Source organism: Lepisma saccharinum, chromosome 6 (genome assembly GCF_977018435.1).
Source record: "Lepisma saccharinum chromosome 6, izLepSacc3.1, whole genome shotgun sequence".
NCBI lineage: Eukaryota > Metazoa > Arthropoda > Insecta > Zygentoma > Lepismatidae > Lepisma > Lepisma saccharinum.
Window position 1 is genome coordinate 74,470,231 of NC_139234.1, and position 12,132 is coordinate 74,482,362.

The window sequence follows — 12,132 nt, forward strand, 5'->3', positions numbered from 1 at the left end:
TTGTTCTCTTTGGAATATCAAACTTCGGATGGCATAGAAAAATATATCAACGGGAATAGGACAGATTGAAGCTGTGATTGACAAGCGGAAATGTCGAAACTTACATTTGATTAGCCGGAACTTGAAGTTAAAGTTGATTCCCCGTAAGGAATACATGGGACTCTGAAAATTATTATTCATGATATATTTCAAATATCGTGTCTAGCAATGAACATCGAAAAGCGCTTCCACTTACAACATGGGGAGAAATTCATACTCTCTCATACATCGTTTTTTTTTAGTAGCTGTGCCCATTCGGACGATATTGAAATAAATAAACAGCTGGTGCAAAACTGTAACTCCTCCCATTAAAGCTTCGGGTTTAGAATTGTCAGAGAGTCAGTAGTTAACGGTTCTTTTCTGTTCTCTTAGTTATACTAGTGGCAAGAGTTTGTTGTAGAAGAAGCCCTCAAGTCCAAAATGCACCTGTTCCAATATGATTGTTCCGTTATTAACATATGCCCTTATAGGAGAATACACTATTTAGAGTATCTCATAGTTGAATCTGAGTCCCGAACTGTATTTTATGCATTGAAAAAACCCTCATCTGGGTGCACCTGCTGCATCTATTTCTCTAACTTGTAAGTTATTAGATTATTCCGACGCAGTTTCTCTTCCATGGATATTTTGGTCTTTGGCGCAGTTCGTATCATAATTGGCTGTATCTTAATTAGTTTTCATGTTTAAATTTTTTATTTCGCTTTCAATTTTTGATATTTTCCTCTTCTTAGTTATGTTCTATGTTTCGTGTTGTAATGCATGTCTTATGGAGAAAGTTCATTGAGCCTGCTGTAAAATGGGAAAGTAAGGAAAGTAATTTCTCCGAGAAAAGTGTGCAGGAGTGCAGAACAAGACCCAGCGGAGTAGAAATGAAAGCTGGAGATGTAGAGCATGAGAAAAATAACAAAAAGGAAGATGTAGGAGAAACAAAAGGAGAAGGAGAGAGAGAGAGAGAAAGATAATTATAAAATGAGAGGAGAGTGGAAGGGAGAAGAGACAGAGCGACACAGAGGGAGAGAGGAAAAGGGATATAGATAGAGACAGAGAGAGGTGGGGGAAAGTGAAATAGAGACAGAGAGGTAAGCAAGGAGAGGGAAAGAGATAGTAAAACAGAGAGGGAAATAGATAGAGAGAGGGATGGAGGAAGAGAGGGTCAAAGAGAGAATGAGGGGAAAGAGACAGACTTACTAAAAGAGAAAGAGGTAGAGACTAGAGACAACCAGTGAGAGAGAGAGAGAGAGAGAGAGAAAGAGAAAGCGAGAAAAGAATAAGGTTAATGTCACAGTGTGTACATAGGAAAAACGAAAAAGAGGCTGAAAGACAGGTTGAAACAACATAGGGATGATGTACGACTTAAGAGAGAGATAAATGCGATATTTAAACACACGAGAGAAACAGGACATGGCATAGAGTGGGATGAGGCTAAGCAGATAGGAAGGGAGAAGAGAATGCTAGTTAGAAAATGGAAGGAAGCCAAGGAAATAGAGAAGAAAGGTGAAGAAGACACAATGAACTGGAATGGGGGACTGAAAATCAACAAAAAATGGAAGAAGGTGTTAGAAAGAGTGGAAAGGACAAGAGAGAAAGAGGAGAGGAGAAGGAAGAAGGATGAAGGGAAAAGAGCGTGAGATAAAGAGTCCAACCACATTCTAGATGGAAGTAAATATGTTCAACCTTTCAGGTGAAAGTACAGTTGACAAGGGAAAGCCACCTGCTAGAATGTTCCAGAACAACTTTCTAATAGTCTGGAGGGGAGTAATGTTTATGTATATATATCGTCCTGTTTTTGTACCTTGTTACATTTGTACTTGGTGCAGAGTCTCAAGAAGACCTTGCTAGAAGGTTGAAACGTTACGTTTATTTTATGTTTTATAATAAAATAAATTACTGCCTTGGTCAGCATATTGAATTTTCCATATCATGGAAACAAGGCTTAATGGTGTTATAATTGTTTCCATTTCTAACAACTATTTTGAAGATTGTGAGTCATTCCGCCACACAAGATTGCAATTTTCAAGTTTATTCAGAAGGATATTGTAACAAAGCGTAAGCCTGTTCTAAGGGTATGATACGATATAAATTTACATATTCCTCTCAAGAAGTAAGTACAAATAATTTCTTTATAAGTCAAAAAAATTATACGCATAGTTCACCCTTTTCTTTACCAACGAAACAAGCGTAACTGTACTTTTATGATTCTGATTCTAATTGTGCAAGTGAATGTTCATGCTGCTACACGAGTGTAATACGTATAATAACGATTGCCATGAGGACAAATAATATTTAAACTGAATCGAGAGAAACGTTTTATTATTTAGTATAAAAAAGTAATATCTAGTTGGTTACAGAAATTCCCAAGTACATAAACAACGTATTATATGGTAGCTACACTTAATTCTTCGTAGCTATTTTAAAATGTTATTTTTCTTTTTGGAATGAACTTATATTTCTAAAAGGACAAAGTTAATTGATTATTATGTAAATTATTCGTTATGATTTGCCGAATCTTGATATATTTTAACGAATGTTCTATTTTAATACAAAGAAAATTTTGCACGTGCATTAAAGACGAAGTAAAATTCATGCATCAATCTTTGGACAAGATATTAAATATTCCATGCATTGAAACTACGATATTTTACTGCTACAGAATGTACAATGCTATTACTACTTTCAGTGTTATTGTAATAAAGTTTTGAGATTTGAATCTTTTAGTTTATGTAAATGTTCCTTAATTGAATAACGTTAATGACTGATCTGAAAATTTGGTGGGAAGAATGTCCAACGGAAGTACATGTTCACAATACCAACAACTTAAGTGCACATTTTATTTTGGACAATTTGAATAGTAAAAATTGTATCTTGGCTGATGTTGTATATACCTAACCAGATACTCATAACAATATTGCTCCAAGATATAGATATATTATGACATTAATAAAATAGTACGAAAATTAAACCAATTTCCTGGGGTAGTTACGTTCTCTAAACACATAATTTATAATTGTATGTAATATATTAATAATAAATACAGGTTAGAAGTGTTAGTGAATAGTAAAGAGGGAGATCACTTGTACAATTATTTCTATTTACATTATCCTATTTTACATTTTAGCTAATCACGACAATGATAAATTAGGTAAAATCCATGAATGAAGTGATACTTGCAAAAAAAAAAAAATACGCAGGAGCAGGGCTTTAAGCCGAAATCTTCGTTTATTTGGCGACTTACAGAATCAACTTTTCAATACGAAATTTTACATATTTCTTTATTACTTCAAAAGGCTTATATTACTTTCTCCTAAAATTAGACTTACTCCCACATTAATTTCCAGTATTCTAAACCCCCTTTTTCAGCCTGCTGTGTAACTTGTAAAAATCATGATACACTCAAAAATGATATTTCAAAATACTATATCTGTATTATTTATTGATTTGATTTACTTTGATTTTCTTCCACTTTTGTCAAATCGCGAAGATGAGAATGAGTGATAATGTAATGAAATTGCTAAAGGAACGCTCTCAAAGAACACCCATGCCCAGTCCGGGATTTGAACCCAGGTCGCATAGCGTCGTAGCGCGCAGTGCTAACCACTCCGTCACGGAGGTCTGCAATATACTGTCTGAATAATTTGAATGTTACAGAATCGAGGATTCTACTTTTTTATGTATCATGTATAAATGCTCTGAAGCTCTGATAGCACTGTAATGAGATAATATGAAACAGGTTGGCATCAATGGTTCATTCTGCAGGTTCAAATCAGAATGCGCATCTCCGCCATATTACCAACCCTTAGGGCGTTGTGCGCGAGCGAAGATGCGCGGCATCAAACAAAAGCGCAAAGTTTCCAGTATGGTTCCTTGAGGTCTGTGGTACGTGCTCACTGCTCATTGATCAAAACATCAGAGCCATCGTCTGTGATTGCGCGTTGCAAAACTAATATTATAAAAATAATTGCTTCCCAAAACAATGATGGTTACTAATGAATGAGAACAAAATCAAACATTTTTCACCAAACGTTAATCGACATTTTCGTTTTCACACACTTGCACGACTTTGCAAAACTACGGTGTAGTAACACTTTCATTTTAGAAAAGTGTAAATGTATATTACCTTGTGTTAATTGAACTTCCTCTGTAATTACACTAATTACGCCATATTGCAAGCCGTTAATCACAAAATGCTTCTTCATTAGCCGCCATCTCACGAGATCGAAATACAAGACGCTATATTCTGTGCCTGAAACCTGTGGCGAGCAAGTGAGCAGCACTCGCCGAGCAACGCTTATTGCTCACTGAGCGCTCAGATACTTGGCGCGCCCCTGGACAATATTTCTGAACAGTTGCACTGACCGTCATAAAAGCAGCTGAAGCTGTTACATATTCGATGATGTTCTTCTAATTTTAATTATTAGTATCCTGACACGTGCACCTTGCGTATAATTTCTTGTATAAAATAATTACTTGTTCCTTAATTAACGTCCATGCTTGAATATTGGATTTCATCATCAAATTTTGAAATCCATCTTCAGGATATTCACTTTATATTCTCTTTCTCTGCTTGGTATAGATTGAGGAAGGGGATAATGTGCAAGTATTTGGAGCAAAAACACAGCAAGAGGGTTTCATGGAGAAAGTTCGCTGACTCCACTATGAAAAGAGAAAGTAATTTCTCCGAGACAGTTGAGCAGGAGACCAGAACAAAGGAGGGAGGGGGTCCAGAGCACTTCTGAGCGGATCCTAACCGTTCGCAAGGAGCCATCGCTCTCATCTCCACCGTTTTTTCCACTCATCTATCTTCGTGTAAAGAAGAAAAGTGCCGTGAAGGGTTCTTGAACTCATGTCGACTTGCCGACAAACATGTTCCTTCAATTTGCTCTCCAGGTAGTTTGTGGAGATGCGTTGGTTCCTCCAGACTTTACTGGAAAGTTCTTGTCTGTGCAGTCCCGGAACACTCAAAACTTCTCTTTTGTTTTAGACTTCCTGGCGTTAACGTGCTCCTCGTACAGGGTGATTGTAAAGTTAAGTCGCCATAAACCAGTTCCGCTTCTTTCGGAAATGTGATGTTAGCGTTTAGAGGCCCTTTAAACACAAATCGATTATTTTATATCGCTTGCCTTTTTGTATTAAACTCACGGGTGCAAATTAGCTAATATCTTGTCCACGAACGGAACCGCATCTTTGTAGGAGAGATCGTTGAGTTTAACGTTCGAAGTGATCAGTAGAGAACGGATTTTAAGACCATTAAGCCTTGTTTCCATGATATGAAAAACTGAATATGCCGACCAAGGCAGGAATGTATTTTATTAAAAACATAAACTAAACGTAACGTTTCAACCTTCTAGCAAGGTCTTCTTAAGACTCTGCACCAAGTACAAATGTAACAAGGTACAAAACAGGACGATATATATATACACAAATATTACTCCCCACCATACTATTAGAAAGTTGTTCTAGAACATTGAGCAGCTATATAAAATCGTATAGTCTCATTTTGTAGAGCAGAACCAGACCTATAAAATGGTTGCTAGAATGTTCCAGAACAACTTTCTAATAGTCTGGAGGGGAGTAATGTTTGTGTACATATATCGTCCTGTTTTGTACCTTGTTACATTTGTACTTGGTGCAGAGTCTGAAGAAGACCTTGTTAGAAGGTTGAAACGTTACGTTTAGTTTATGTTTCTAATAAAATACATTTCTGCCTTGGTCAGCATATTGAGTTTTTCATAAACAAATAATATAATTTATGGTAAACATGGTATAATTTATATTATACCATTTTATGGCTCTCATTCTGCTCTACAAAATGAGACTATAGGATTTATGTAGCTGCTCAAGAACAAGAAGACTAAAGATTTTTCTGTTCAATTTTTAAAGGAGACATAAAAGAAAAGGAAGGAAAAAATGCTAAAGCATCAAAGAGGTGGTAAAATGGGGATGAATGTGCTAATCTCATGAAAGGGTGCAAAAATGTGGAACAAAGTGAGTTCATTTTACTTCATTCCATGTCCTAAAATACATATCTCAGCTGTATGTTTGGAATGTTGCTGCACCCGAAAATCCGTTCTAGTGATCAACATTTTTCAACTTCCTTTTTTCCTTTGTTCATTTCCTTTCTGTCAACGGGTCGCCAGGTGCCTGGGCTTTCCTGGTGTCGATGGACGAGACTGAGCCCTGCTTTAAAGATTTTAAAAATATATATCTCAGTAATCAAATTTTAATAAACTTTTGTTCAAAAGGACATCCATCTTTTATTTTAAAAACGACAATTGCCGTTTTCTTAATCTCTAGAATGCCCTCAAAGCAAAAAAAAAAAAAAAAAAGCGTTTACTATGGATGTAATATTTTACTGAACATTTCAGAATCCAAGTTGACGGAAAATATGTCAACTCGAAATCTAATCAAGTTCGGCCATTTGCAGTGCCAGCGATTGGGTTTCAAAACTGGGGTGGGGGTGAAGGACAGATTATTTTCCCTTGTTACATAAGGTTTAGCATAGTATGGGGGCAAAAGTGGTAAAATGTGGGGGCAATTGCCCTTCCCAATCGCCGCCTCTGGCCATTTGGTGTAGAATTATATATTGTAGATCCTAGAATCTGGAAATGACAGCAGGTACAGTCTCAGATATCCGCTGAACTGATGGTGCCTAACAATTTAAAGTTGGAAACTTAACTAATAGCAGGGGCTGTGCTAGTTAATTTTTAAAACTGAACTGCATTATCGGATTAGGCGTTAATGCAACTTCTGAAATAATTTCTGCAGAATAACAAAATCTAATAAAAAAAATGCGCTGTGGCATAAAAGCAGGCTTGTTAAGGTCAAGGCATTTTAAATTAATTCAATTCCGGTTCAGGAGAGAAAAGCAGGAAACGTAAGTGGATTCTGGACCGTAAAGATCATTTTTATGTGTAAAGTATTTCAATTCGGTCCAGGAACCTTTTTCCGGATCACTTTAAATACGGTCCAGTAACCTTTTCAATGAAACAATACGCAACTTGTACCAAATTTAAATTGTGCGAGAAAAAATATTCCGGTCCTTCAGCGGAACTCAATACATCTCATTATGATTTATGGGCACCTGGAACTTTAACAACCCTGCAAGAAAGTAAGTAGCGCAACCTTACTATTACTAAAGTTCCCATCTGTATGAAGAATACATCATACGCCACAATTTTGAATATCTCATCCTGTAGATATCTAGGACTGTTCCTGTTCCCTACGACATCAAAAATACAGAAATTCACACCAAATGGGCCAACGTTAACACATTTAGATCTTGAGCGGCCATCTTGGATTTCTGGATGTCTCCATGAAATTCATACATGGCCAAGGGCGCCCGCAGGGAGGAACCAGGGGATACTTGCCCCACCTTAGATTTCTGGAAAGAGTTAATGCAATTCAAATGGTGAAATTGTAGAGATATTTTATAATACAAAATATTGTTTTCTGTGATTTAAAGGCAGTATTTAACAATTAGTATTATTATCATTATTGTTATTATTATTTTACAGTACCCTTCGGCACGTAAAATCATGGAGCAGAGGTACCATGAATGACATTAGATTTAGTGGTTTCTGCTTCTGATTGATATCTGTGCATTGTGAAAAAGTGCAAAACGAAAAAGAACTGTTCATCACGAAAGTGATAGATGTTTATGAAAGGGAAGAAAGGCGAATCCAGTTTATATTTGAATTGTAGACTCGAGACTGAATTTATATACAACGCCAAAGTATTTTCAATTCAATTTGAATTTTATGATGTGTAAAGTAGTAGTAACTAATAATAATAATAATAATAATAATAATAATAATAATAAACGTTTCTATGACTCTACCTCCCTGAAGTAAAATGCTGCGGACGCCCTTGTACATGGCAATTGTAATTTTCGCTGTAAGGGTATCATTGACAATCACAAACGGAGTTACAGAAAAGCAGAATGATAAGTTTCCACTTAATTATCTACACCATTGCAAGTTAAATATTAGCAGAACATCTACTTTATTAAATTAGAAATTCCAAGCTAACGTTTCAGGAAGTTGAAGCCATTCTAACGTAAACCCAAACAAACCTCGCTTGAGATCATCTTCAGACATGCAAATCGAGTCAAGCCGAAACCTGAAATTAACGGTAATTCCTTTTACAAGTCGCGCGAGCATACCTTCCCCAACTTTCCGTATTTTACCAAACACACGATGCTCCAGCTTGCCACAGGTACACCTGACATTCTATGCAAATCGCCACACAAGGACCAAGAACTTATGCATGCATGGCTTTGTTTGCTGAAGCCATTTCGTCTGAAGTGTCTGAAACTTCCTTCGTGGCGAGTTCCAGACTCCGGGGGGGATTAGAAGCTAAAGTTAATGTCTGTAAAAGACAGTTCAGTGTTGCCAGAAGCAGTGAACATAATTTCCCTTTCGTGCGTACAAAACTACCCTTCCTGATAGAAAATATCCCTTAGCATCAAACAAATTGACATCACAATCACAGAAAGTATTCGATTATCATTTACTGTGACATTCAAGGGCCTCCCCGATGATGCAGTGGTAACGTCGGGTCGTCGCCTCGTAATTAAGCGGTCCCAGGTTCGATACCCGGTGGTGCTTCGGAATCGAACTTTAAACTGTAGTTCCAGTCCCGATTATCCTTTATGTGCATAATGTGGACTTAACAATCAAACTCAGCATAGCGACATACAGAACGCGACAATTTGCTCAAATAACAGAATTTATAGAATTAATGAAAGTAAGGAAACAATTATAAATAAATTGCCCACTTCAAAAGGAATATACAAAACGCAAATTACGTTAACACTAGCTGTGTCATTACAAGAAATTGTAAAAGCTTGATAGTGAAAAGCAATAATTTAAAGTCAATTGTAATGATGATTCACAGTGGCGGCGATTAGTGAGGGCAAAGGGGGCAGTTGTAACAGATTTTTTGCGTCGCCTCACCGACTTCACATTTAAAATTTTGAGTTGATTTCAATATGGCGGATGTCCGCTTGGAACACAACAATATGGTCCCCCCATAGGCTTGACCTTTATCTATCATAACCATACTTTTCTTAAGATAAAATTTTCAAAACATACATACAGTAGGCCTAGTCGCCTTCTAGTTCAGCTTCGCTTGGTTCGGCCGCCGGATGTTAGGCCCGCCCTTACTGATTTCTTTTAAGTTTTTTTTTTTTTGCCAATAATATTTTTTAACAGTTCGGATTTAATTTTAGGTCTATGTGTTTTCTACTCAGTAAAAGGAATACTGTACAGCATTTTCTTTTTTATTGTCTCATAAATTAGTGACAGTATTTATACCGTTGTGTTTTGTGTTTCTCGTTGCATTTGTGAGTGAAGATATAGAAAGTAGACAACACCTGACAAAGAGAATAACATTACATTGTCGGTGACGCTTATCACTGCTTATCAGCGACGTTTGCAGAATGATTTCAGTTATTTGTACAAAATTGTGAATTGCAAAATCCCCTGCAACACACTCCTTGAGGAATTCCACTTTCGAGTACCTATGCGCACAACTCGCAACACAAGATTATTTTATACAAAGAAACCTAGACTACAAATTCAAAAAAGATCCCTCTTTTACAGACTTGCCACACAATACAATGACCTCCCATCAAGAATCGATATATTTCCTCCGAGTTTGCCTTTCGGTCTTCTATTACAAGAAATGTTTGTAAATAATATCAAATAGTGCCATTTTTTGCTATTTTTTTGTCAATTTGCTATTCTCTTTGTGTTATTTTGTTACTTTCAATTATTATTTTTTAATATATTTTGCTTATTATTATTATTATTGCGTTTTCATTGTTGACAATTTCAATGTAACCTGTGCTGTATCAATAAAAAAATAAGTACTAAGTAGGCCAGATGTGTTTGTTTTTTGTACAGTAAAATACACTTAAACATGGTTTAAACTACCATATAACTAATTTTAATGTATGGCCGTACCATTTATAAGATTTATTGGTCTTTTTTTCATTACTTTATTTCGTTCTGCCATTTTTTAGTTCGGCCCGAGGTGGTCGAACTAGAGGGCGCCTACTGTATATGTAATTTTGTTATTTAGCGTCGCTTTTCTGCCATATGTGGATAATTGCAACAGTGAGGGTGAGTGATGGCGTAATGAAATTATGAACTGACACTCACACTCTTTTCCAGGCCGAAATTCGAACCCGGGAACCCTGGCGTTGTAGTACGCTATGCATGCACATACATATCGATATAATTTGACATAATTGTAATCAGTCTTGCAATTCTATTGACTATTTTTTCTTCTTGTCATTTCAGTGTCAGCAGCGGCAGAGGAAGATACTGGGTCAGCTGTAGTTCAGGCTCTCCAAGCAGCGGCGCTGCTGTTGCTGGCAATAGTTGGATCCTACACCAACTGCCTCGTCTTCATCGTCTTCTACAGGCGGCCGACGCTCCGTTCTCCCTCCAACAGGTGAGAATATATTTATTTCGTCAAACGATGGTACTACGAACTTAATATTGATTGGTTAGGATCATGCATGGGCGGGTATCGGCTATTCCCAGCCTTCATCACCTTTGCAATACATGACACCAGTGCACTCTTGCTTTGACGCGTGACTTTGCCGTTGGTATAGAATATGGGTGATATCTCTCTTTTATTATTTGGTTTATTGTGCTTCTCTTTCTGGTACTTTGGGCTAATCGTGAAGATGAGGATGAAAAAATTTTTGAAGAGAGATTCAGAAATGACAGGATTCGAAACCATGAATTTTGGCGTCGTAGTGCACTGTGCTAACCACTTAATCCTTAGTTTGAATAAACATTATATATTTGTTTCCAAAAGTTCAGATGTGTTTTATTTATTCTAAATCTAGCCAGTTTTCTTAACAATATGTTTCAATGATTTGTTCCTTTTATCCTAATTGCAGTCAAAGCTATCATTAGAAGTATATAGTTTGAATCAAGCCTAAAACTGTAATTAATCTCACAAAAGAGAATTAATTACCCGTGAGAACAAACGTCATTTTATTTTGCTAAGATTTCTAGACTGTCCTGCCATCTATTATCTTTAATGTGAATTACACTGTGGTGCTCGAGTTTTTATATTCCGAGGCTAAACTCTTCGTTATAATTATTAACTCTCTCTCGGTTATATTTGTTTATGTTTTTTCTAGTTAATTTCTTTTAGTAAGTGATCTCAATTTAGCAATACTCCTAGGCAGTCGCGGCGATTAAGTTCCAAAAGGTGGGAGGGGGAGGGGGGGCAAGAACAGTTTACTTCCCTTGTTAGAAAAAGTTAACATACTGCGCAGAAGAAACTATGTATTCAGAGAATGGTTTAAAATGCTAGCCAGGTGAATATTTTCGAATTCGCAACAAAATATCTTAACATCCACTGGGACGGTGTTCGCCATTGACTAGAACGGAACCTTGACAGATTTCATTTGGTTCTTATAAATTATAGTCGCCTAAGTTGAAAGCTAAGTTACCAAACTGAACATTTAGTCACCGTATTATACCCCAATTAGGAAGAACTATATGAACCAAATTATGGAAAAACAATCATTTTTTTAACTTTGGTAGCAATTAAAAATTGTAAAGTTAATAGCATTTGCAGATTATTACAAATTCTTATTTGTTTTGCCAGAAAAACTCCATCCTGTTCACAAAAATATCAGACAAAATTAGTTTATTTTTTAGTGTTTGGCAAGAGCAATTTGTTGAACATAAATTAACTATAACGTGAGTGAAAATTTCCAACAACCCTTAGGAAGTTACACATTTGACACTTTTACATATTTCAGTACATATTTATTGTATACTTTCAAAAAAGCTTATTCTTCTACAAAACTGATAAGGTTGGTTTATTCATGATGATTGTTAGGACTTTTATCCACTGTACCTGGTTTTATACATACATCAAAGTAGGTCAGTTTGTCCATACTTTGCACGCTGTGTTGGTAATCTGTGGAGCAGGGCCGCGCCTAACGGAAGAGAAGGGGAGAAAGCTAGTGAGTGGAGCGAATAAGTGCGTGGCCCTGCTGCAGCCGCGTTTCCCCTCCATGCACTCACGCACTCCTTACGCGTTCATTGGTTCAGCACTCTCGCG

General features: G+C 36.6%; 1 protein-coding gene across 1 annotated transcript in view; it reads left to right on the forward strand.

Moving 5' to 3' along the window:
• Nucleotides 1-12,132, forward strand: part of LOC145989454 (uncharacterized) — a 245,356-nt gene that overhangs the window by 221,173 nt on the left and 12,051 nt on the right. Inside the window, exon 3 of the mRNA XM_083124799.1 lies at nt 10,341-10,494. Coding sequence (XP_082980925.1) covers nt 10,341-10,494 — 154 coding nt within the window. The remainder of the gene's footprint in view (nt 1-10,340; nt 10,495-12,132) is intronic.